Here is a 27,302-nt window from a genome sequence, read left to right on the forward strand (position 1 = left end):
GCGCACCACTCATTTTAGCCTCATATGCCCAGAGATTGGAACAAATCAGACATTTCACCCAAGAAAGCTATTGGAGAAAACATTTCAAGGCAAGTGGACAGAGATAAAACCAGGGATTCAGGCATTAGACCCATTCTGTAAACAACAATAACCTGTACTGAACATTTGTTTCTTAACACTGGGATCTGAATAGCAACACCAGATTCACATTCTAACCAATGCAAAACTATAAGATGTAGGCTATTGATTATTTACACTATAGAAGTAGTCACTATTTTTGACTGTAAACTGAAAAGTATTTGTTATTGCATTCCCTCAGATATTCATTATTGTAAGTTATAGTACCTATTCTGAACACAAAGTGAGAATGGACATTCGCTCCCCTTTGAGCATGCCTGATATAAAGAAAGGTAAGCCAACATTTAAACAGATGCTAGTTTTTCTATATATAAGATTTATTTGTTGACATGTTATGATACCATTTATGTTCTTTCAGTGAAGATAAGTTCTCCCAAACACACTCCTGATGCTGAATACCTCTCAAGGAGAAGGTGTGGGATGGCAGGTATTTAATTTGAGGACAAATATACAATTTATGGGTGATTTTTACTGTGACTAAAATGTTTATTATGAATAAGAAACAAATAAACATCTAATTTCTTAAAGAAAGTCTTGAGGAGACTGCAAAGCCAACATTGGATACAGTTTGGCTGAAATCAAGAAATAGTACAGGTAACGCTTAACATATGCATGCAAATAATTGAACAATGGCAAATGTCATTGTTCTTACTTTCATGATAATGTTATTATTTTGTATTTATTTGTATCTTGTTAAAAGCACTTTGATAGGATATTTGTTGAACTGTTGAATGCAGTGTTTCTCAAAACTCTCCTTGTGGACCCCCAGACATTTAACCATGTTGTTGTGGCCCTGAACTAGCTCACCTGATTGCCCTAGTCAACAGGCATGATTATTAGTTGACAAATTGAATCAGGTGTGCTAGCTCTGGAATAGATCCAAGGAGAGGTTTGAGAACCACTGGTTTAATGGATACACACCAGCCATGGAGACATGTTTTTCTTATCTCTGATATGCAGATAACGACAGAAAAGCTAACAACCCGTTTGTGCTTCCAATGGATCGTAACCTCTTCAAAAAGAGAGAGATCGACTCTGTAATCAAACAACAAGTACGTAGGCTACTGTAATACCCTCGGGGACTTTTATGCATCCATCTCTAGACTATAATAGAAAATAATACAAATAGAATCTGAGCCATGATTACCACAGTATGCCGGGTCTTCAGATCGAGGCCTGTGGGCCTATCACAAGTGATTACAGGAATACCATTTTGCAATTCTCTCTCTCGCTCTCTCTCTTGCTCTCTCTCAGGAGAAGAAGTTCTTCAGCAGCCTGCCGACCCAGATGAAGAGTACCCACCTGTCCCGACTCAGGTGCCGCTCTGCCCCCATGAGGAGCGCTGTGGAAGACACCATCTCCGAACCAGAGAAATGCAGACGGGAAAAAACAACATGTGCCACCGTGGTCACTAAAAGTACTGTATATGACAGACAACAGTCTAGAATCAAAATGTACATTTTAATTATCTAAATATGAATGTATTTGCATTGCTGTCTGGGTCCTATAATTAAGATGATTGTATAATAGGTACACCTATGATAAAAGTATAGTCTACTATATATTTTATTATAGGAGTATCTATCATTATTTTATTTAAATTATTGGACTTCGACAGCAGTGTTGACCAGATTATCTATTGTCGTTTTGCAGGTTGCAGTCAAGAGAGGGAGAACATTAGGGACTACTTGTCTAAACAGCGAGAAAAGTTTATGCAGCAGGTAAAACAATTATAGTCTAAAATGTAACATAAGCTGTGGCTAGGTGTAATGAATTCAATCACACCTGCAGTGCCGTAGTTATGAAAAGCCAATTTAATTTCAATTCAATATGAATTTTTAATAAAGCCATCATTTCTGATGTAGAAGAGACATAATCTCTACAGTAGGTTTTTAAGGAATTCCAGGCTCTCTCTCTATCCGTGTCTCTATAGTACTCTCTGTCAGTGAAGCAAGACACCATCAAGAAGCTGGAGAAGGACACAGTGATAGAGCTTCAGTTGATCAGACACGCTGAGAAACATCTGGAACAGGACTCAGTCGCCTTTGAAAAGTTCATCAAGGAAAACGACCAAAGATCAGTGGAAGCTGTCAAGTTGTTAGTAGGCCTATCATTTTTATTACCAATAAATAGTAGCCTACACATGATTTTGTATTAGCTTTTAAAATATCTCTAGCTACCTGATTGACAAATTTCCGGTAGGTTACAGTAATAATTACAGCAGTTAATTTATTCGTGATAGGTCCACCACAGGTAGATCATGGTAAATGCACAATGTTACAATAAGTTAATCATTACCCATCTCATGAATATACTGTATTATATACTATTCTACTGTATCTTAGTCTATGCCGCTCTGACATTGCTTGTCCATATATTTATATATTCTTAATTACATTCCTTTACTTAGATTTGTGTGTATTGGGTATATGGTGTGAAATTGTTAGATATTACTGCACTGTCAAGGGCTAGAAACACAAGCATTACGCTACATCCGCAATAACGTCTGCTAAACACGTGTATGTGAACAATACATTTATTTTTATTTTATTTAAATAAAAACATCACATGTATATTCTGTTATACTTCTTTCCAGGGCAGAGAAAGAGACTATGATCAAAATGGAGAAAACAGCAGAAATTAAAAAAGTAACAGTACAAATGATGGCGATAAAAAGGTACTGTATCATGTACGCTATACTAGAAAGGAAAATATCAAAATGTGTCTCCTTCGAGCCGGATTTGAACCAGCGACCTAAGGATTTCAGCTTGATTCCAACTACAGTCCTCCGCTCTACCAACTGAGCTATCGAAGGGACGCTGAATGATGCTGAATAAATCAGATATTTAAAGATGACATCAGAGGAAATCGACAGTTGCAAAATGTTTAATATTTTCAGTATTTTTTCCCCCCAGTAACGCTGCTCGGTTTTAACATATTTGACTAGTGGTGCTAATATAGTAGTGAAAACTACCTAACCACGTTAGGTTTCTTCAGAATGGATGAGCTAGCATGCGCGTTAGCTACGCTACATTTAGAGAACACGCCGCCGCCGTCGCGCTGAACTCATTCATTTCCATTGGGGAGTGGAAGTGAGTCTACATGTGTTTTTTTTCAGTGCTAGTAAATGTCATCCCACATAATGCAAGCATATCCCCCTTTAGCGACATCTCAAAGTATCAAGAAATCCTGAAGGAGTACCAGACCTACAAAACGTTTCTCATGGCCGTCGGACCCATGGAGTGGCGTGAGGAACAGAAGCGCAAGAGGGAGGACAGGAGAGCAACCAAGCAGAGGGAGAGAGAGAATACAAACATTTTCTGTCTTCCTTCATCGGTCAAAGGTATGGGAGTTTAAATACTTTCCTTGGATTTATGTGAGAATAAAATGAGTAAAATAGGAAATATGCAATAGTAGGCTAAGGGTGTGTTGCAGCAAAATGGTTTAAATTAATCTAGGATTAGAGTTAATCCACGTTGGTGCAACGCACCCTAAATCTATTGACAGAAATCTGAGATTATGTATTATTTTCCTGACTCCAAGACAGAAATAAAAAAGGTCCGGCGTATGCCAGACGCAATTCAAGAGTCACAACAAATTCTCAGATAAGACATCAAAGCAAAAGGTAAGAGGATGGGGAATATATATTTTTGTGTGTGGATTATATCATAAAATCAATCAATGTAATTGACAAGTAAAATTGAAAATAGTTCAGTGTTAGTGTGTGCATTTGATTGTGCCCTGTCAGCGGCAAAGTCAGCATCATCCTTCACCACCAGGAGAGACAGGGGTCCACCATCCCTGAGGTGCCAGAGACAGCAGAGACCTCAGACAGTGACGAGGTATGGATTAAACGTTCCTGTTTTTATTCATGAACCATCTTGAGTATTGGTGTGTTTGATGACATAATGTATGTAACCAACCAGGGTAGTGGTTAAAACATTTGGGTAAACCGGAGGTAAATTTAGCAAAGCCTCTAATGCAAAAAAACAAACAAATAATACATAAATAACATATCTAACTACCGTAATAAGTGGGTTAACCCTATTTCACAAATGAAGACGAGGTTGACCCCCTAAGACAAACTGATCCGACTGGGACCAGACATCATTAGCGCTTCCATTTTGTTCTCTGCTGTGGCTCCTCTCCTCCAAGGAGCCAGAGTTGTGTTACTCCAACCCCAGGGACATGCTGAATTTGCTGACTGATCTGGAGGAGCAGAACCTGTCCTACATCCAGAACTTCCAGGAGACAGAGGAGGTCATGGATGAGATCCGCAAAACCATCCAGTTGACACAGGAAAGAATGTAAGGAAGAGCACGTAATCTATGCTGTTATACTCCCTATTTGAATCAAGTCCTCTCCGGAATACAACAGCGCTGTGTTCCTCAGAGCATGCAACGGAAACGAAAATGAGTGTTTTTCTTATCGACGAGTCCAGGTTCTCCTTGGGCAACTTCACCTTTTTTATTCAGTTAATTTCATGCCTAATAAACACGAGCCAGGTGTCCATCCCTATCAGATGTGTGTGCTAACAGCATGTGGTGTGTTTATTTGTGTGTAATGTACAGGAACAGTGAGGCACGGATCCTGCTACAGCAGGTAGACATCCTGAAGAACACCATCCAGCGGGAGGAAGAGAAGACCTCTGAGCTGGAGCTCAAGTCCAGGATCTTCTCCTACGGAGAGTACAGAGCTGACAAACAGGTTAGTACTATTGTCCACGTCGTTGCTGCAGGCCCCAATGGATGAGCGCATTTGATGATCGGTATCACTCTCGGTGACGAAATTGCATCAGCAGGTTATGTGGACGCCTTTGATTGGCTGATTTGATTCATTGGTCTACTTCCTAAAATGCATCAGAGAAGAAGATCCAAAGGTACCTCAATCTCCCCAGACCTTTTCCTCCCACTGCATTTTGAGAGGGAGACTAGGAAAAAGGATGCAAGGATTCAAAGGAAATACATGGTGTGTTTGTAAATTCAATCTGGAGTGCCAGAGTGTGCTCAGAATGCGCTCTGGGCGTTCGTAAACTCTGAGCGTTGTCAGATTGTCTATTAGTAAATTCAGAGCGTTTTGCTCTCGGAGCGTTCAGAGCGCACACTGGATGCTCTGGTCGAGGAGTAGGGCTGATCCGAGTGTTCTGACCTCACAACGGCTGTCAAGGACCCAAGCTAACTGGCTAACGTTGGCTAGCTTTCTAGCTACTTCCAGACACAAATGAGAGACCACCTCACTCTGACCATTTTACTTCCCTAGCAGAGCTGGTTAGGCTGTTTTCATGTTATCCAGAGCGTTGGTGACTGTACCTGTGCTGCTGGCAACAATTTCATTGTGCCTTTTCACTGACAACTGCCATATTCAACGGGTGTTGAGCGTTCGTAAATTAATCTGTTATTCTGTGCTCTGGCACACTCAGACGAGTGCTCTGAAATCGGTGTAGCGTGAATTTACGAACGCACCCAAAATTGAGATTAAACCATTTCGTAGTCAATTTCACCTCTTCCTTATCACAGGATGTGATGCTCAATGTGCTGCACAAGAAGGTGAAGGAAGTGTACAGGGTGTGTGTGGGAGAGGTGGACTCCAATATCAGCACTCTTCACATGCTGGCCAACATCGAGAGCAGAATGCAGGACATTATGGACGGACTGGAGACACTGCCCCCGGACAACATTGACACCGTCCGCACCCAGAGGGAGAAGGAGAAGAGGCTCAAGTATGTGTCCTTCCTCACAGCTCTTTGCGGTCATACACCGACGAGTAACCGTAAAGCTCTTTGGCTGCGTTTACACAGGAAGCCCAATTCTGGTATTTTTCCCACACTAATTGTTCTTTTGACCAATCACCTATTTTGCCAATAATTGGGTAAAACATCAGAATTGGTCTGCCTGAGTAAACACAACCTTTGTGACAACTTCTGGTGTAAAAAGGTCTTTATAAAATAAATGTGATTGATTGAATTAATAGTTGCCAACAACATACCACACTGTAATGCACATTCAGGATGAATGCTCTCAATTGTGCGGTCAGCGGTAGAAGTTGACCAGAGTATTCATTATCCCAAACTTCCTCAGCAATCTCAGGGAGAAGGCTATAAAAGGCTGTTGTGCTCCCTCTCTCTAATCTCCTTTCAGGATGCGTGAGGAGAAGCTGTTGATGAAGAAACGCCACCAGGAGGAGAGACTCCGGATGGCTCTGGAGAGAGCCACCTCAGTCAGCAAGAAGAGGGTTAGTGTAGTCACTGGTTCAAACTGTGCACAAACAGGTCACCTATCGATTGCTATAATACAGTTTGAGTAAATATAGACTGTTTTATAGACTGGTGGGCATAGAGAATCAACCTAGAAAACAGTATCTACCTTTGCAACACTGTGTATTGATGAAACATGCTTTTCCAGGACCAAATGCCTTTGCAATGACACCTAATATTACAGAACTGTAACAGACAGTTTGATACACAGCATAGTGAGCCAGTCTCCATTTATGCTGTTTTCTCTGGCTTGTAGACGGGCAGAAGGCTGATGCCACGATCGAAGCCATCAGAGATCAAGAAGGACAAGACACACGCGCTGACCACTAGAGAGCAAGAAGACGCCTTGTACTTCTTTGCCTGATTATTTTTAAACCATCAGTATTCACAGACAATATAAGACAGTGACTGATTTTATATGAGCTTTTGTATACAGTACCAATCAAAAGTTTGGACACACCTACTCATTCAAGGGTTTTTCTTATAAAAAAAAAAAAAAACTTTTCTGAAGACATCAAAACGATGAAATAATACATATGGAATCATGTAGTAACCCAAAAAGTGTTAAACAAATCTATATTTTAGATTCTTCAAAGTAGCCACCCTTTGCCTTGATGACAGCTCTGCACACTCTTGGCATTCTCTCAACCAGCTTCACCTGGAATGTTTTTCCAACAATCTTGAAGGACTTTCCACATATGCTGAGCATTTGTTGGCTGCTTTTCCTTCACTCTGCGGTCCAAATCATCCGAAACCATCTCAATTGGGTTGAGGTCGGGTGATTGTGGAGGCCAAGTCATCTGATGCAGCACTCCATCACTCTCCTTCTTGGTCAAATAGCCCTTACACAGCCTGGAGGTGTGTTGGGTCATTGTCCTGTTGAAGAACAAATGATAGCGCAAATCAGATGTGATGGTGTATCGCTGCAGAATGCTGTGGTAGCCATGCTGGTTAAGTGTGCCTTGAATTCTAAATAAATCACTGACAGTTGCATCAGCAAAGCAACATCACACCTCCTCCATGCTTCACGGTGGGAACCACATGTGGAGATCATCCGTTCACCTACTCTGCTTCTCACAAAGACACAGCTGTTGGAACCAAAAATCTAAAATTTGGACTCGTCACACCAAAGGAGATTTCCACCGGTCTAATGTCCATTGCTTGTGTTTCTTGGCCCAAGCAAGTCTCTTCTTATTACTGGTGTCCTTTAGTAGTGGTTTCTTTGCAGCAATTCGACCATGAAGGCCTGATTCACACAGTCTCCTCTGAACAGTTGATGTTGAAATGTGTCTGTTACTTGAACTCTGAAGCATTTATTTGGGCTGCAATTTCTGAGGATGGTAACTCTAATGAGCTTATCCTCTGCAGCAGAGGTAACGCTGGGTGTTCCTTTCCTGTGGCAGTCCGCTTTTTCATAGCGCTTGATGGTTTTTGCAACTGCACTTGAAGAAACTTTCAAAGTTCTTAAAATTTTCCGTATTGACTGACCTTCATGTGTTAAAGTAATGGACTGCCGTTTCTCTTTGTTTATTTGAGCTGTTCTTGCCATAATATGGACTTGGTCTTTTACCAAATAGGGCTATCTTCTGTCTACCACCCCTACCTTGTCACAACACAACTGAATGGCTCAAATGCATTAAGGAAAGACATTTCACAAGTTAACAAGGCACACCTGTTAATTGAAATGCATTCCAGGTGACTACCTCATGAAACTGGTTGAGAGAATGCCAAGAGTGTGCAAAGCTGTCAAGGCAAAGGGTGGCTACTTTGAAGAATCTAAAATATATTTTGATTTGTTTAACACTTTTTTGGTTACAACATGATTACATGTGTTATTTCATAGTTGATGTCTTCACTATTAATCTACAATGTAGAAAATATTAAAAATAAAAACCCTAGAAGGAGTAGGTGTCCAAACTTTTGACTGGTACTGTACATTAGGTCTATATTTCAGTTAGCCCAGGTCACCAAGGAGCATTTAGATTCACTCACTGATTTGGCCTATACAAGATTATCTAATGCTATACAACAGTTAGATTGTTAATTAAAATGTACTGTATACTTTCATTATAAATCAAATTCAATTATTTTTACCTTTGTATATTCTGTTGTTTCCTAAATATGATAATTTACAGATAGAAAGTAGGTAAATTGCACAAAATAATGCCATACAAGATATTACTGAAAAGTGCAATATGCACAATTTTATTATCCTTGTGCTCAAAAGGGGCACAACAGCTTGCTTCATCATCATATAAAAAAAGACAACTGCTTCTCAGATGTTTTCATCAAAAATGGCAACAAATCAGCAAACTAGATTAGCAACCAGACATCAAAAAGAAGCTTGCAGTAGCATGCATCTTTCAACCGTCTTTCATTTCACCATCCTCCTCCTCTTCTTCTACCCCTCTAATGAACAAGACATTGTTGCATCTGTGTGGAGGGGGAAAAAAATAGTGTACTGTTAGCTCACCGTGGGCTGGTATGTCAGAAAGGAAATTAAACATTGTGCTAATTCTGCAATTACAATGGAGATACAGTGCTATCAGAAAGTATTCATAACCTTTGACTTATTCCACATTTGTTACAGCCCGAATTCAAAATATATATATTTTTTTCCCCTTCACCCATCTACACACACTACCCCATGATAAAAGTGAAAACATGTTTAGAGATTTTTTTTTTGCTAATTTATTGAAAATGAAATCTCTAATTTACATAAGTATTCACACCGAGGAGTCATTGCATGTTAGAATCACCTTTGGCAGCAATTACAGCTGTGAGTCTAAGAGCTTTGCACACCAGGATTGTACAATATTTACATATTATTTAATTCTTCAAGCTCTGTCAAGTTGGTTGTTGATCATTGCTCGACAGCCATTTTCAAGTCTTACCATAGATTTAAGACGATTTAAGTCAAAACTGTAACTAGGCCACCCAGGAACATTCAATGTTGTCTTGGTAAGCAACTCCAGTGTATATTTGGCCTTGTGTTTTAGGTTATTGTCCTGCTGAAAGGTGATTTTATCTCCCAGTGTCTGTTGGATAGCAGACTGAACCAGGTTTTCCTCTAAGATTTTTCCTGTGCTTAGCTCTATTCCGTATATTTTATCCTAAAAAAAAACTCCCTAGTCCTTGTCAATGACGAGCATACCCATAACATGATGCAGCTACCACCATGCTTGAAAATATGAAGAGTGGTACTCAGTAATGTGTTGTATTGGATTAGCCCCAAACATAAGGCTTTGTATTCAGAACATAAAGTACATTTCTTTGTCACATTTTTAGCAGTTTTATTTTAGTTCCTTATTGCAAACAGGATGCATGTTTTGGAATAGTTTTATTATGTACAGGCTTCCTTCTTTTCACTGTCATTTAGGTTATTATTGTGGAGCAACTTCAATGTTTTCTCCTATTACAGCATTTAAACTTGGTAACAGTTTTAGTCACCATTGGCCTCATGGTGAAATCCCTGAGTAGTTTCCTTCCTCTCCAGCAACTGAGTTAGGAAGGACACCTGTATCTTTGTAGTGACTGGGTGTATGGATATACCACCCAAAGTGTAATTAATAACTTCACCATGCTCAAAAAGACCTTCAATGTCTGCTTTTATAGTTTATACCCATATACCAAGAGGTACCCTTCTTTGCGAGGCATTGGAAAACCTCTGTGGTTGAGTCGTTGTTTGAAATTCACTAATCGACTGAGGGACCTTACAAATAATTGAATGTGTGGGGTACAGAGATGAGGTAGTCTTTCAAAGTCATGTTTAACACTTATTTACACACAGTGAGTCCATGCAACTTTTTATGTGACTTGTTAAGCACATGTTTATCCCTGAACTAATTTAGGCTTGCCATAACAAAGAAGTTGAATACTTATTGACTCAAGACATTTCAGCTTTTCATATATATTTTTTTTTGTTACATTTGTAAACATAATTCCACTTTGACATTATGGGGTATTGTGTGCAAGCCAGTGACACAATCTCAATGTAATACATTTTAAATTCAGGCTGTAACACAACAAAATGGGGGAAAAAGTCAAGGGGTGTGAATACTTTCTAAAAGCCTTTATGTGTAGCCTGGTCACAGATCTGTTTGTGCGGTCTTGCAACTCCTATGGTCATCGTTACTCCAATCCATGACCATAGGAGTTGGCAAGACAGCACAAACAGATCTGAGACCAGGCTAATGTGTTTAATCATGAACTCTGCGAAGTACAAGTAAACAAAAAAGTATTCCACTGAACTTACCTGACGAGCACTTCTCCTAGGTGACCAGCCAATGCTCCATCCACATACTCTTCAGTGTTGGCCAACTATAAAATCAGAGACAATATATTGTTAGATGTTATAAATTGATATGAATGCTGTACAAAATGTACACCTGTTTTAATCAAACTAAATGAATGGCCCACAGTGATGCAACCAGAGCCATATAGCTTAGCTAGAGATTCAGATGGGCAAGCTCTCTCTAGATGCATCTGTGTGCGCATGAGGGACTCCAGCTGTAGGGAATTATGCATTTCAGTGATGTTTTCACATATTTTACTGTATGCATCTTTCTGGTCCACACACAAACACACACCTGCATATTCATGTAGCTGTCCACGGACACCAGGTATCCTTTGTATTCCATGCCCCACTTCAGCTTCACCATCACGGGCTTGCCAGTCAGACCGTTCAGGAACGGTTTGGGATTCAGTGGTAAACTCTGAAATCACATTCACATGTGCCATTATCAAAAAACATGTTATTGGTCAAAAGGAACACCTATATGAGAATGTTGTTCATTGACTACAGCTCAGCGTTCAACACCATAGTGCCCACAAAGCTCATCACTAAGCTAAGGACCCTGGGACTAAACACCTCCCTCTGCAACTGGATCCTGGACTTACTGATGGGCCACCCCCAGGTGGTAAGGGTAGGCAAAAACACGTCTGCCATGCTGATCCTCAACACTGGTGCCCCTCAGGGGTGTGTGCTTAGAAGGCGGCAGCGTAGCCTAGTGGTTAGAGCGTTGGACTAGTAACCGAAAGGTTACAAGATCAAATCCCCGAGCTGACAAGGTACAAAATCTGTCGTTCTGCCCCTGAACAAGGTTAAACATTAGGCTGTCATTGAAAATAAGAATTTGTTCTTAACTGACTTTCCTAGTTAAATAAATAAAATAAATGTGTCCCCTCCTGTATTCCTTGTTCAGCCACGACTGCGTGGCCAAACACGACTCCAACACCATCATTAAGTTTGCTGACGACACAACAGTGTCTGATCACCGACAGCATATAGGGAGGAGGTCAGATACCTGGCAGTGTGGTACCAGGACAACAACCTCTCCCTCACATCACCAATGCATTATCATGGTCCAAACACACCAAGACAGTTGTGAATAGTGTACGACAACAGGAGACTGAAAAGATTTGGCATGGGTCCCCAGATCCTCAAAGTTCTACAGCTGCACCATCGAGAGCATCCTGACCGGTTGCATCACCAACTGGTATGGCGAGCGGTACTGTAGCGCCAAGTCTAGGACTAAAAGGCTCCTTAACAGCTTCTACCTCCAAGCCATAAGACTGCTGAACAATTAATCAAATGGCCACCCTAACTATTTACATTGACCCCCCCTTTGTTTTTACACTTGCTGTTATTATGTATGCATCATGGACATTTTTACTGACAGTTGTGGCTGCAAATTACCTCGACTAACCTGTACATCGCACATTGACTCTGTACTGGTACCCGCTGTATATAGCCTTTTTCAATTTTTTTGTACTTTACCGTAAATTCCGAACTATAAACCGCAACTTTTTTCCCAGTTTTGAACCTCGCGGCTAATATGGATTTTTCCCGCTTTCAATTTTTTTTCTTCCCCCCCCCCAAAAAAAAACCACATTGTGTGACGTGCTCAGTTTTTTGGCGGCATGAAGCTTTCATTAGACCAATGAAATTGCCGAACGGGTTAAGGTCAAACAACTTTTTTGTTTACTGTTTAGATTAAATCGAGCGCTTTTAAACTTCCCATCATTCTGATTACGGTAGTCATTTTGTCACCCTCATCATGGCAAAGACACGGAGAAATGCATATGATGCAGCTTTCAAGGCGATTGATCTGGCTGTTGGAAAAGGAAATAGAGCTGCTGCACGGGAGCTTGGTCTTAATGAGTCAATGATAAGACGTTGGAAACAGCAGCGTGAGGAATTGACTCAGTGCAGAAAGACAACTAAAGCTTACTGCTAATTTGTTATTTTTTGTTACAAGCCGTGTTTCGTTAAAGCCTATTTATTTTTGTTACAAAAAGGGTTTCGTTAGAAGCCTGTGTAAAGTTAATTTGTTTCAATGTACCGGTAGGCACCTGCGGCTTATAGACATGTGCGGCTTATTTATGTTCAAAATTATATCTTTTTTAAAATTCAGTGGGTGCGGCTTATATTCAGGTGCGCTTAATAGTCCGGAAATTACGGTAGTTTATTTGGTAAATATTTTCTTAACTCTTTCGTGAACTGCACTGTTGGTTAAGGGCTTGTAAGTAAGCATTTCTACACCTGTTGTATTCGGCGCATGTGACAAAGTTCTTTGATGTGGTATATTGGCCATATATCACACCTCCTCGGGCCTTATTGCCTAATTATATTATAGTCATAATATTAACGATAATTAACTGGTTATATTTAAGCAATAAGGCACGAGGGGATGTGGTATATGGCCAATATACCACGGCTAAGGACTGTTCTTCCCCACGACGCAACGAGGAGTGCCTGGATACAGCCCTTAGCCGTGGTATATTGGTAATATGTCACAAACCCCTGAGGTGCCGTATTGCTATTATAAACTGGTTACCAATGTAATTTGAGCATTAGATACACATTTGTCATACCCACGGTATATGGTCTGTTATAAACTGGGTGGTTTGAGCCCTGAATGGTGATTGGCTGACAGCCATTGTATATCAGACTGTATACCATGGGTATGACAAAACGTTTATTTTTACTTCTCTAATTACATTGGTAACCAGTTTATAATAGCAATAAGGCACCTCTGGGGTTTGTGATATATGGCTAATATATCACGACTAAGGGCTGTATCCAGGCACTACTCGTTGCGTCGTGCATAAGAACAGCCCTTAGCCGTGCTATATTGATCATATACCACACCTCCTCGGGCCTTATTGCTTAAATATACCACGGCTGTCAGCCAATCAGTAATCAGGGCCCGAACCACTCAGTTTATAATGTTTATAACAGGTATGACAAAACATTTATTTTTACAGTTCTAATTACGTTGGTAGCCAGTTTATAATAGAAATAAGGCCGTGGCATATCGGCTATATGCCACATCTCCTCGGGCCTTATTGCTTAAATATCCCACGGCTGTTCAGACAACCAGCATCCAGGACCCAAACACATTACAGCTGCATCTCACAGCTAGCTACCTAGATAATCAAACTAGCCTTTCACATGCAGTGCAAAGCACAACAAAGTACATCTTACCACCCTAACTAGCTACCGTAGCTAGCAAGTTGGATAATCACAACAAAGGCGCATAATGCGAATTTATGATAACTTTAATTTGAGTAGTTAGCTATGATATGCCTGGACGTTCACTACATATATTACCAATCCTCATCAAACACCTCATAATATAGTCTAGAATATTTACCATTTTGATTCTGTGTGAGCTTCAACGACGATTGCACGCCGTTATTGGATACAGGAAGTAGTGGTGAACTCTGAACTCTGATCCGTACAAAACAGCACTGTGATTGGTTCAGTTTTTGTAATTGTTCATCCTGATTGGCCACAGAACCGGAGAGAAAAACAGACGGGAATTTTATAATATAGTCTCTCTTGCTCGCCGGGCTAGACAACAGCAGTTGCAGTTTGAGTTGTGACCACTAGGAGGTAATGTTCTCAAATGGATTGAAGTAGCCAACACTCCCAACCATTGTGAGTGATTTGAATAACATAAGAGAAACTTTTATGGAAACTTGAATCTCCTTTTAAAGATGTAAATTATATTATGATAATCGATATTGGCAGCCACATAGTAGTCTAAAGAATGTTGGTAATTTTAGAATGTTTATTTAAATGTACATTTAAATTCACTGCAGATTGTTGCTTGTGCTATTGCTGTACTGTAGTTCATTGTGAATGTCATGGGATTTTTGACACAAGATAGATCAAATTCTCTCTCTATGTCTCTGGCCGTTTTCGAGCGGATCACTTTTGTCAATCCCCAGCTTTCAAAGTGTGTTGCATTATGGGGATAGAAATTGTCCGACTTGATGATTAAGGTGTTTTTGTTTGTCCCATGCAAACGTGTCTACCTGCATGAACTTGATAAAAATCAAGAGATCAAAGGTAATGGAGTTTTGACTGCAGTCGACAGCAAGTTTCTGCAGTTGCTCTTCACCAACCTCCTCCGGCAGCCATGGCCTGCATTGTGGAAGGCTCTATTGTATTTATTTAACCTTTATACTAGGCAAATCAGTTAAGAACGAATTCTTATTTACAATGACGGCCTACCAAAAGGCAAAAGGCCTCCTGATGGGGCCGGGATTAAAAATAAAAAATATAGGACAAAACACACATCATGAGAAAGAGAGACCTAAGACAACAGCATAACATGGCAGCAACACATGACAACACAGCATGGTAGCAACACCACATGACAACAACATGGTAGCAACACAACATGGCAGCAGCACAAAACACGGTACAAACATTATTGGGCACAGACAAGAGCACAAAGGCAAGAAGGTAGAGACAACAATACATCACGCGAAGCAGTCACAACTGTCAGTAAGAGTGTCCATGATTGAGTCTTTGAATGAAGAGATGGAGATAAAACTGTCCAGTTTGAGTGTTTGTTGCAGCTCGTTCCAGTCGCTAGTTGCAGCGAACTGAAAAGAGGAGCGACCCAGGGATGTGTGTGCTTTGGTGACCTTTAATAGAATGTGACTGGCAGAACGGGTGTTGTATGTGGAGGATGAGGGCTGCAGTAGGTATCTCAGATAGGGCGGGAATGAGGCCTTAGAGGGTTTTATAAATAAGCATCAACCAGTGGGTCTTGCGACGGGGTTACAGAGAAGTATAGAGTGCAGTGATGTGTCCTATAAGGAGCATTGGTTGCCAATCTGATGGCCGAATTGTAAAGAACATCTAGCTGCTTGAGAGCACCCTTGATGATTAAGGTGTTTTTGTTTGACCCATGCAAACGTGACCAAAGACGTGACTGAAACAGGAACTAACTTTGCCGCAATTCATGTATACAGTGGATATGTACAAATTAATGTGATATTTGAGGCTCTCTCTCACCAGGGGCGAACTGGGACAAAAATTCAGCCCTGGCATTTTATCCACACCAGCCCCCTCTGAATCAGAGAGGCGTCCCGTGGAGCAGTTGTTGGGGGTTAACTGTCTTGATCTATGGCAGAACAGCAGTAAGTCTCTCTCTCTCTCTCTCTCTCCCTCTTTCTCTGTTTTCTCTCCATGTCCACTACACTTGACTGCTGCAGCAGCAGCCGATATGTCTGTGCTGCTAAGCCTAGCATCACTGGGACCAGAAGACCAGGGGGACCACACTGCCTGTACAGGGCCCAGCAACATCCTAAGGTAACACTTTATTTTAAGGGTCAATAATAAACCATTTCTAAAGTATAAATAGCACTCACTTTAGATTAGGGACTGCAAAAATACTTTACTAATAATTAGTAAATGGTTTGTTAATGTGGGAGTAATGATTCATAAATGGTGAACGCACAATTTATAAATGCCTTATAAATGGTTTATTATAGACCCATAAAATAAAGTGTTACCTGTCCTAGTTGTGAATGAATTAACACATATATTAGACAAATAAGAAAATCAGTGAATGAATGCCTTATACAGGACCATTGGCTTATAACAGGGCTACTCCAGTACTATTTGAGAAGGTCCATGTAATGAACACGAGGGGAGACAGAGAGCTGGTTTCAAGCGCAGGGCACAGCAGGTGTTTATTGGTAAAGGACCACAGGAGGAGGCAGGTAGCTGGGTCCAGGGGCAGGCAGAAGGTCATACACAGGAGAAGGCAGGTAGCTGGGTCCAGGGGCAGGCAGAAGGTCATACACAGGGGGAGGCAGGTAGCTGGGTCCAAGGGCAGGCAGAAGGTCATACACAGGGGGTCCAAAAAGGCTAAAGTACAGGCAGGGAAAAGGCTAGTAACGTTGTCCGGGAGATCAGGAAATATGTTGATAACAGGAAATCCGATAGGCTTAAAGTACAGGCAGGGAATAGGCAAAAGGCGTTGTTCGTTTTTGCCTGCCTCACTATCATACACAGGAGGATTAAATTACGTAGAAAAACAGCGCTCCGAAAAGAAGTGTGTCACAAAACAAACAATACCTCACAATGATGAGGTGCAAAGAACTGAACTAAATAGTGTGTGATAATGACATACAGGTGTGTGAACAGGTGATCAGAATTCAGGTGTCGGGGATCTGGAGAGGGACGGCGTTCAGGTGATCTACGTGTTTCAGAGTGTGAGTTGGAAGCAGACGTCACGGTCCGGTCACACAAATTTCCTCGGTGGTAAAAGTCCAGATAGATATTGTCATTTGTCGACGTAGTAGCAAACCCCCACCTCACAACCCCTGCGACACCAAACTGTTCACACCCCTCTTGAATGTGGAGTGAAAATGTTGCAGTTTTTAAACTAACTTCCCATAATTCTACACATTTTGCATGGGGCAGAGAATTTGGTTCCTCTTTTAAAGTTAATTTCCTGCAATTCTACACATTTTTCCATGTCTTATGTGTGTTTATATGGTCGAAGAGCGTTTGTTTTTTTGTAGTTGGGACCCGCTGTCCGTATTGACCCTGTTCTGGACTGTGGACCGCCAGTTGAGTATCGGGACTTAAATAATAACTACATATTTCATGTTTTACCCCAGCCCACTTAGCTGAGTGTTTAAATATTGGGCTACATATAATTCAATAGAATAAAACCGAGAGAGGAGAGCCAGTTCCCTGATGTTTTGGCTGTATAATACAGCCAATGGCTACATTAAGGAACTGGCATTCTCTTCCTCTCTCTGTTTTCTTCTATTTAATTCAATATATAACCTTCTGTGTTTGTCAAAAAACGATGCCGGGACTAGTTTATGTGGATGCGGATAGATTTCCAGCGTTGTGCTTCGTTTGACAGTGCCGCATGCATATGCATATCATTCTGCCAAGAATGGACGGTCCTTTCAGTGAATTAAATAAGCTGTAGATAGGCGGGACTTTCCAGCCTTCAGTGGTGGTAGCTATGTAATGTAATAAGATACCAGAGTCAGTCCTTAATTCAGCTCATAAACTCATGGGCTGGGCTGAAGAGACAGATTCAGAAGCGAATAAACATTGATAAAACAATTAAAATACACAGACAGTCCCTGAATTGACCTTTTATTGTAATACATATTGACTTTTGTTTATTAAAAAGCTTTGTATAAATGTCTAGTAGATGGCTATTGCCTTACATATGTGTTATAAAAGCCAATCTAATGACTTGTTAGGCTATATTACAAGTAGCCTAGTGCCTAAATGTTTGTGTACTTTAAAAAAATGTTTATGTTTTATGTACGTATATTATTTATGTATTTTTTCAACCAGCCCACCCCAATAAAAGACGCTCGAAGGGCCAGACTGCCAATCCGTCCAGGTCTCTCACTAATTGATTGTACAATGCACACACATACAGTACCAGTCAAAGGTTTGGAAACACCTACTCATTCAAGGGTTTTTTCTTTATTTGTACTATTTTCTACATTGTAGAATAATAGTGAAGACATCAAAACTAGGAAATATGTATGTGATATGGGTGTTGGAGACATGTTTATTTCGACATTATAAAGACATTTTTTTGTTACCAATGGGAAAACTGTCCTGTTGCACTGAGACTTGCTGTTGGAAAACCACATCAGTGTCCAAATCACCGAAGGTTGAGGAGTAAAGTCGGGAGAGGTGCATCTGCGACAGCTGAAAGTCAGACACTAATGTGGTCTTCCAACAGCATTTCTCACGTCAACATGGCAGTGTTTCCATTGTTTATAAAGGTTTTTCTTTATAATGCCCGAAATAAACATGGCTTCAACCCCCATATGAAACGCTCACAGATGCTATAATGACACAGATATAAAGTTGAGTCCTCTATCTATCTCTATGAGTCTCCAACAAGGCAGGCCGTGGCTGCAGTCCTCTATCTATCTCTATGATCCTCCCCAGGATGAAGCCGGTTAAGAGCAACTGCAGTCAAAACTTCGTCACTTTTGATCACATGATTTTTGTAAAGTCCATGCAGTCGACATGTAGGCGCAAGTCGCACAATTTGTTTTATCCCATAATGTAACAGGCGTTGAAAGGCAGGGACCAACGATGGTCACCGACCAAAGAAAAAAAAAAAAAAAACAGCTTGAACGTGCAATAGCCATCGATCCATGACACCATTCATTCCTATGTGAAGACTCAATAGCGCATTGAAGTCAAATGAAGTCGGTTAAGATGGCATCTTATTGAAAGGTAACATGCGCAGTTTGAGCTACTCCAGGAGTGACGTCGCAAGCTAAACCAGTGCCTACCCCTTTCAATGAGTAACTCAATTTGAAGGCCGCCCGAGGTACTTCTCCTGTGTGCGATTTTTAAATATGCGGTTTAAGGACATGCATAAGAAGCAATTATTGGTATCATGATTGTCTTTGAAACATGTTTTTATTTACACAAAGATTGTCATTTTTCCATGAGCTGTTTTCTGCTAACAATGGCTTCAGTGAGAGGGGGTAGTCATTCTCCCCTGGATGTAACCTAGGCTATATATCTTTGTGGGCTATACTCGGCCTTGTCTTAGGACGGTAAGTTGGTGGTTGGAGACATCCCTCTAGTGGTGTGGGGGCTGTGCTTTGGCAAAGTGGGTGGGGTTATATCCTGCCTGTTTGGCCCTGTCCGGGGGTTTCATCGGATGGGGCCACAGTGTCTCCTGATCCCTCCTGTCTCAGCCTCCAGTATTTATGCTGCAGTAGTTTATGTGTCGGGGGGCTAGGGTCAGTCTGTTACATCTGGAGTATTTCTCTTGTCTTATCCGGTGTCCTGTGTGAATTTAAATATGCTCTCTCTAATTCTCTCTTTCTTTCTTTCTTTCTCTCGGAGGACCTGAGCCCTAGGACCATGCCTCAGGACTACCTGGCATGATGACTCCTTGCTGTCCCCAGTCCACCTGGCCGTGCACTGCTCCAGTTTCAACTGTTCTGCCTGCGGCTATGGAACCCTGACCTGTTCACCGGACGTGCTTGTTGCACCCTCGACAACTACTATGATTATTATTTGACCATGCTGGTCATTTATGAACATTTTAACATCTTGACCATGTTCTGTTATAATATCCACCCGGCACAGCCAGAAGAGGACTGGCCACCCCTCATAGCCTGGTTCCTCTCTAGGTTTCTTTCTAGGTTTTTGGCCTTTCTAGGGAGTTTTTCCTAGGGAGTTTTCCCTAGCCACCGTGCTTCTTTCACATGCATTGCTTGCTGTTTGGGGTTTTAGGCTGGGTTTCTGTACAGCACTTTGAGATATCAGCTGATGTACGAAGGGCTATATAAATACATTTGATTTGATTTGATTTGATATATCTTTGGCTGTGACACAAAATCATACCTGTGTTAGGATCCAAGATATGGGTACAGATAATTATTGGATAGTCTCAATGCTCCACTGGGTGGGTTGTTGATGACATGTATTAACCTATCAAAGGATGTGTCTGAGGACCAGGAATCTAACAAATGAACTGCAACTTCAAGCCAAACAAACCACAAACACACTACACAGACAGGGTGATGAGTGGTGGGATTTACAAGTTGATAATCAGCCAGGGCATGGACATAGAATAGGGTAGAATTCCTGTATAAGGAGTCTAAAAACCCAGTTACAACAATTATAGACCATCTCTGGTGTCTATGCTTTGGACAGAAACCAATCCGTTTTCAGTTACAATGAAGGAAGGTCCATTATAAGAGACATAGCCAAAGGCTTGGGTAGAGGTAGTGGTATTTCATTGCAATGATGTTTTCCTCCAGCTGCTGTTGATGCTATTATTGTCTATTGTTCATCAGATGTAAACCATATGAACCGTTTGAACCATATGAACTGTGCGAACCATATGAACTATATGAAACGTGTGAACCATATGAACTGTGTGAACCATATGAACCGTATGAACCATATGAACCGTGTGAACCATATGAAACGTGTGAACCATATGAACCATATGAACCGTGTGAACCATATGAACCGTGTGAACCATATGAACTATATGAACCGTGTGAACCATATGAACCGTGTGAACCATATGAACCGTGTGAACCATATGAACCGTGTGAACCATATAAACCGTATGAACCATATGAACCGTGCGAACCATATGAACTGTGTGAACCATATGAACCGTGTGAACCATATGAACCGTGTGAACCATATGAACCGTGTGAACCATATAAACCGTATGAACCATATGAACCGTGCGAACCATATGAACTGTGTGAACCATATGAACCATTTGAACCATATGAAGCGTGTGAACCATATGAACAGTGTGAACCATATGAACCGTGTGAACCATATGAACCGTGTGAACCATATAAACCGTATGAACCATATGAACCGTGTGAACCATATGAACCGTGTGAACCATATGAACCGTGTGAACCATATAAACCGTATGAACCATATGAACCGTGTGAACCATATAAACCGTATGAACTGTGCGAACCATATGAACTGTGTGAACCATATGAACCATTTGAACCATATGAACCGTGTGAACCATATGAACAGTGTGAACCATATGAACCGTGTGAACCGTATGAACTGTGTGAACCGTATGAACCATGTGACCCATATGAACCGTGTGAACCATATAAACCGTATGAACCGTGTGAACCATATGAACCGTTTGAACCATATGAACTCTTTGAACCATATGAACCGTGTGAACCATATGAACCGTGTGAACCATATGAACCGTGTGAACCATATAAACTGTGTGAACCATATGAACTGTGTGAACCATATGAACCGTGTGAACCATATGAACCGTGTGAACCATATAAACCGTATGAACCATATGAACCGTGTGAACCATATGAACCGTGTGAACCATATAAACCGTATGAACCATATGAACCATGTGAACCATATAAACCGTATGAACCGTGTGAACCATATGAACTGTGTGAACCATATGAACCATTTGAACCATATGAACCGTGTGAACCATATGAACCGTGTGAACCATATAAACCGTATGAACCGTGTGAACCATATGAACCGTTTGAACCATATGAACTCTTTGAACCATATGAACCGTGTGAAGCATATAAACCGTATGAACCATATGAACCGTGTGAACCATATGAACCGTGTGAACCATATGAACCGTGTGAACCATATGAACTGTGCGAACCATATGAACTATATGAAACGTGTGAACCATATGAACCGTGTGAACCATATGAACCATATGAACCGTATGAACCGTGTTATAATGTGTGCTTATACAGGTTCAGGAGTAATGCTGGGAAAGGTACTGTCTAGTATACAGGCGCCTCAGAGTGGAATGAGTTTCTTCTGACCATAAAAACGACATCCACTCTGGGCAGCTTCAAAATGAAAGTAAAAAACAGTTTGATGTCTGCCGTGCCCATATGAATGACCTCTACGATGTAACTCCAATGATGAGATAGATGTTCTTATTTTTAAAAATGTTTTATTATCTCGCTGTCGTACTGTGTTCAACCGTGCTGGATCTTGCCTAGCCATCTTGTTTTAAGAGGACCACAATGGAAATAAGTCCCAGACTGTATTGTGTGTTATTCTCTATGATTCAACAATGGAAATAAGTCCCAGACTGTATTGTGTGTTATTCTCTATGATTCAACAATGGAAATAAGTCCCAGACTGTATTGTGTGTTATTCTCTATGATTCAACAATGGAAATAAGTCCCAGACTGTGTTGTGTGTTATCCTCTATGATTCAACAATGGAAATAAGTCTCAGGCTGTGTTGTGTGTTATCCTCTATGATTCAACAATGGAAATAAGTCTCAGGCTGTGTTGTGTGTTATCCTCTATGATTCAACAATGGAAATAAGTCTCAGGCTGTGTTGTGTGTTATCCTCTATGATTCAACAATGGAAATAAGTCCCAGACTGTATTGTGTGTTATCCTCTATGATTCAACAATGGAAATAAGTCCCAGACTGTATTGTGTGTTATCCTCTATGATTCAACAATGGAAATAAGTCCCAGACTGTATTGTGTGTTATCCTCTATGATTCTACTGATGGAAATAAGTCTCAGACTGTATTGTGTGTTATTCTCTATGATTCTACTGATGTGCATGTATGGGTTTTGCAAGTTTAATGTGGCTTGTTTTTTTTAAATGGTCGGAATTAATAACCAAACTAAACCATGTGAACCGTGTAAACTGTCACAAACTCCTTGAATACAAGTAACGTTATAGATCCTAGTTTACTTATAAAGACTCAAAAAAACATTTACTGTGTTGAAATCTCCCTAGGCAACAGATTCAGTTACAGTATACGCAATCTCAGCTATGACAAGCTTGGCTGCAGTCCTGCGATACTTCACAACTCCCACCAGACCACCAGGCTCAAATACTTTTCAAATCTTTACAATTCTTTGAGAGTTTTCTCTAGCCTGCCTGGAGTGACAGAGTGAACGGGTTTGTACTTCTGGGACTTTTCTAGTGGTTCAATTAAAGCAGGCAACATGAATAAATCACAGATAACGGCATTTGAATTGATTTAAAATAGCATTTGAACCCAGGTCTGATTCCCACCCAAACACAGGATATGTCTCAGCAGCATTGATCCCCATTGTTAGGACATGTTTCTACTACAGTCAGTAATCCTATTGTACATTCATCATCTACCAGGGGAAAGTACAATCTGAGAAATGAGCTGTATCATTAAAGAGCTATGTAGTATAGATACAGTAACATACTGAAACCCATCCCTGAACTGCACCTGTTGTTGATGGAGAGACCAATCTGTTAAGACAACATCTGGCAGCATCCCAGTAGAACTCTGCCAGAGGCAGCCTGGTGCACACAGACCAGTGAGCAAGATTTACTTTCAGCAATAATTAACACTTAACTTACCTCTGAGCAAGATTTAACTCTTTAAAAAGAACTCCCTAACTGTTTTCATACAGCCTTGACTCTGGACTACTCAGTGGGTGCTGCAGGTGTTGACTTTCCAAGTATAGTGGTTGTACCAATGAATAAGATATAAGGTAGTGAGTGACCTAGTGTCCATTTGCTTCACAGAAGGCCAGCATGTAATTAGCAATCAAAATATGTAATAAAACATGTTTAGTGTCGGAGACATGTCTCCCCCCCCCCCACACACACACACACACACAGGTGTTACTCTAATCTACACACTACCTCACACAGACACACACGCAGACAGACAGACACACACGCAGACAGACATGGAGTCTAAAACAGGATCACTGCGTCGGGGCAGTAGACATTCCAATCATAACACATGCTCCGATCCCAGCTCCTTCCCCATCCTTAACCGAGATTATCCTTCCTTTTGGTCCTTCGTGTCCCCTGTGCAGGGTCCAAGAGAAGCTCTGATTACCCCCTGTCCTGTCTGCCTGAGGGTAGGTGGGGGGGGGGGGGGGGGGCGAGATGGGAGGTGATGGTATGGGGCCTTTTTTGTCGTCGTGTTTCCATCAGTAACTGCCAGCAGCCAATCACTTACAATCTTTTTTTGTTTATTTTATTTTGATACTCCAGCATCCCAGAGTCGCCTCTTCTTTGTTGATGTTGAGACTGGTGTTTTGCGGGTACTACTGCCAGTTGAAGCTGCCAGTTGAGGACTTGTGAGGCGTCTGTTTCTCAAACTAGACACTCTAATGTCCTTGTCCTCTTGCTCAGTTGTGCATCGGGGCCTCCCACTCCTCTTTCTATTCTGGTTAGAGACAGTTTGTGCTGTCCTGTGAAGGGAGTAGTACACAGCGTTGTTCGAGATCTTCAGTTTCTTGGCAATTTCTTGTATGGAATAACCTTCATTTCTCAGAACAAGAATAGACTGACGAGTTTCAGAAGAAAGGTCTTTGTTTCTGGCCATTTTGAGCCTGTAATGGAACCCACAAATGCTGATGCTCCAGATACTCAACTAGTCTAAAGAAGGACAGTTTTATTGTTTCTTTAATCAGGACAACAGTTTTCAGCTGTGCAAACATAATTGCAAAAGGGTTTTCTAATGATCAATAAGCCTTTTTAAAATGATAAACCTGGATTAGCTAACACAACGTGCCATTGGAACACAAGAGTGATGGTTGCTGATAATGGACCTCTGTACGACTATGTAGATATTCCATAAAAAATCTGCTGTTTCCAGCTACAATAGTCATTTACAACATTAACAATGTCTACACTGTATTTCTGATCAATTTTATGTTATTTTAATGGACAAACAATGTGCTTTTCTTTCAAAAACAAGGACATTTCTAAGTGACCCCAAACATAGTTTGAGTTTATTGAGTTTATTTTATTTTTACAGGGACAGTGCACATTAATCAACGTTTCAGTAAAAGTGCCGGTTTTAGCCAGCCGGCTAATTTTCAACCGCAGTCCCTGGGCAGGTTATTAAAAACAATTACAATATAGACAATCATTGAACAGTGAGCACACGCAGAGTAACATAGGACAAGCAAGACATAGCATACAGACAGAGCAACATAGGACAAGCAAGATGTAGCATACAGACACAGCAACATAGAACAAAAAGCAACAAGACAAAATCCATAAAAGCAACAAAGTGTTTCCACACCTCACAAGCTACAGACAACAGACAACATGGAAAGCGGCAATACACAGCTAGGGATTATGTTCACAAGTCTGATTGACCTTTAGCCATGTCTTCATGCATTTTGTGAAAGTGCGATAGGTGGTGCAGTTATGTGTGTCTGATGGCAGTGTATTCCAGACATGGGAAGCTCTCACAGAGAAAGCAGATTTACTAAAGGTGTTTTTCCTTAAGGGAACTATACAGTCACCTCTCGTGGCAGACCTTGTGGATCTGCTGCCATATGTTTGGGTTTTCTGTTTTACAAAAATACTGAGTGGAGGGGGAGCTAGGCCATTTAGGATCTTGAATACAAGACATGCGTCGGTGTATTGCACAAGATTTTCCCAACTCAGGAGCTCATGCTTTCTGAGGATGTAACAGTGATGATGGCTATTGGGCTTTCTATCGAGCACTTTGAGAGCCTGTTTGTAGACAGACTGAATAGGTTTTAATGTTGTATAGCAAGCTTGGGTCCAACTAGTCAAGCAGTATGTTAAGTGGGGGAGTATCATCGATTTGAAATACAGTTTTGCTACCTCTGTGGTCAAACAATTTCGTATAAATCGGAAATTAGCTAGGTTGAATTTGGTTATTTGAATTACCTTTTTCACATGCTTTTTAAAAGAGAGGTTGGAATCAAGTATGATTCCAAGGTACTTAAAATCAGATACCACCTGGAGCTTCTCCCCTGACACATAGACATCTGGCTCAGTAGCATCTGTTGCCCTCTTTGTGAAGAACATGCAAACTGTTTTTTTCACATTGAGATGCAAACACGAGTCACTGAGCCACTTTGTAACCTGGACCATTACAGTAGTGAGTTCTTGTGCAGCTTGTTGTTTGCTCTTTGCATGCACATATATCACTGTATCATCTGCATACATTTGAACTTAGTGTATATATATATTTTTGATCACTTACCATCTCTATACCTAAATATTAGCATTATGTTTTTTCAGTTACATACCTTGTTTTCTGCTCTACAATGTTACTAGCTCCGTCACATCCGCATGCAGTGTGTGGCCTTGGCCCGTCGAAAGAGAGACACACCCTGAAGTACAGTTCTGGGTAAATATCCGTTGTACTGAAAAGTCCACTTTGCCTTTTTCTACCTGCCTGCAGACTTCTCTCTCTCTCTCGCTCTCTCACGTGACCCTTTCACCTTGTAATTGGTTCTTAAATCAGTGATACTGTACGTTCATTTATTCACTCTGTTTTCAAGATCCCTCATTAAAAATCAATACTCCCCTTTAACCCACAGACTGCCACAGTGCTCCTTCTACGACGTTTGTAATGATTTCTGTCCTCATTAAGAAACGTTACAGACACTGAGAATCAAAGAAAGTGGCTGAAAAAAAGGTGAGTGCATTAAGAGAAAGACAGATGTTCTGCCTGTCTGCTGCCCCTTACAGTCTAGAGGTGAGTGTCTGACAAACTGTGCCCATAAAAAGCCAAGGCCTCTGGGCAGAGGCAAAAGAAAACACTCACATACGTCATGTTACACTGGAAACCAATCTGATTTAACCTTCTCATTCCAACTCCAAAATACAGTATACTTCTTTGGGGACCAAAAGCTGTGTTCTGTAGCTTTTGATGAAGTGTCTCATATTAAGTCTATCTGATACAAAAGGGAGGAAACTATGAAGATGATTTATACAACAAAGTGTCTATGAAAAGAAGCAGACCATTCTCTCTGTCCCCCATATTATCTCTTTAATAATCCTGTATAATATACTATCCTATCTTTAATAATCCTATATAATATACTATCCTATCTTTAATAATCCTGTATAATATACTATCCTATCTTTAATAATCCTGTATAATATACTTTCCTATCTTTAATAATCTTGTATAATATACTATCCTATCTTTAATAATCCAAAATATGGGACAGATCTGTGCCGCGGGTCTGGCTTTCTTGAAGGTGAAACTCTACTAGTATTCCCTTGTCTCTACCTCGCTCGCTTGTTGCTAATTTAGGCCAGCGCTCAGTCATGTGAACGGCCAATCTTT

At 40.9% G+C, this 27,302-nt stretch overlaps 2 protein-coding genes and 1 non-coding gene across 3 annotated transcripts; 1 reads left to right on the forward strand and 2 right to left on the reverse strand.

Moving 5' to 3' along the window:
• Positions 1–298: 298 nt before the first annotated feature.
• Positions 299–7,008, forward strand: LOC106561695 (coiled-coil domain-containing protein 38). The gene is made up of 16 exons (XM_014125903.3): positions 299–410; positions 497–565; positions 667–732; positions 1,099–1,190; positions 1,393–1,555; positions 1,792–1,859; positions 2,072–2,235; positions 2,735–2,815; positions 3,303–3,481; positions 3,682–3,763; positions 3,887–3,980; positions 4,294–4,445; positions 4,710–4,845; positions 5,655–5,857; positions 6,276–6,369; positions 6,648–7,008. Exons 1-16 carry the CDS (start codon positions 368–370, stop codon positions 6,753–6,755), a joined length of 1,794 nt encoding a protein of 597 aa, XP_013981378.2. The 5' UTR covers positions 299–367; the 3' UTR covers positions 6,756–7,008.
• trnay-gua (transfer RNA tyrosine (anticodon GUA)) lies at positions 2,865–2,953 on the reverse strand. The gene is given in 2 exon segments: positions 2,865–2,900; positions 2,917–2,953. It is a non-coding gene; the product is annotated as a tRNA-Tyr (tRNA).
• Positions 7,009–8,569: 1,561 nt separating the features above from the next.
• On the reverse strand, positions 8,570–14,207 carry LOC106561682 (small nuclear ribonucleoprotein F). Its single transcript, XM_014125865.3, has 4 exons — positions 14,050–14,207; positions 10,981–11,106; positions 10,647–10,711; positions 8,570–8,824 (listed from the first exon to the last, which is right to left on the reverse strand). Exons 1-4 carry the CDS (start codon positions 14,050–14,052, stop codon positions 8,755–8,757), a joined length of 264 nt encoding a protein of 87 aa, XP_013981340.1. The 5' UTR covers positions 14,053–14,207; the 3' UTR covers positions 8,570–8,754.
• Between the last annotated feature and the right edge of the window lie 13,095 nt (positions 14,208–27,302).

This window comes from Salmo salar, chromosome 10 (genome assembly GCF_965601325.2).
Source record: "Salmo salar chromosome 10, fSalSal1, whole genome shotgun sequence".
NCBI classification, from domain to species: Eukaryota; Metazoa; Chordata; class Actinopteri; order Salmoniformes; family Salmonidae; genus Salmo; species Salmo salar.

What these genes read in the sequence shown, in the direction of transcription:
- LOC106561695 (XM_014125903.3), top strand. Translation starts at nt 368, where the DNA reads ATGGACATTCGCTCCCCTTTGAGCATGCCTGATATAAAGAAAG. An exon ending in GAGAAAAGTTTATGCAGCAG is followed by an intron (nt 1,860 to 2,071) that starts GTAAAACAATTA and finishes GTGTCTCTATAG; the next exon opens with TACTCTCTGTCAGTGAAGCA. An exon ending in CCTCAGTCAGCAAGAAGAGG is followed by an intron (nt 6,370 to 6,647) that starts GTTAGTGTAGTC and finishes TCTGGCTTGTAG; the next exon opens with ACGGGCAGAAGGCTGATGCC.
- LOC106561682 (XM_014125865.3), bottom strand. An exon ending in ACAGCTACATGAATATGCAG is followed by an intron (nt 10,712 to 10,980) that starts GTGTGTGTTTGT and finishes CTGATTTTATAG; the next exon opens with TTGGCCAACACTGAAGAGTA. An exon ending in CTAGGAGAAGTGCTCGTCAG is followed by an intron (nt 8,825 to 10,646) that starts GTAAGTTCAGTG and finishes CCCTCCACACAG; the next exon opens with ATGCAACAATGTCTTGTTCA.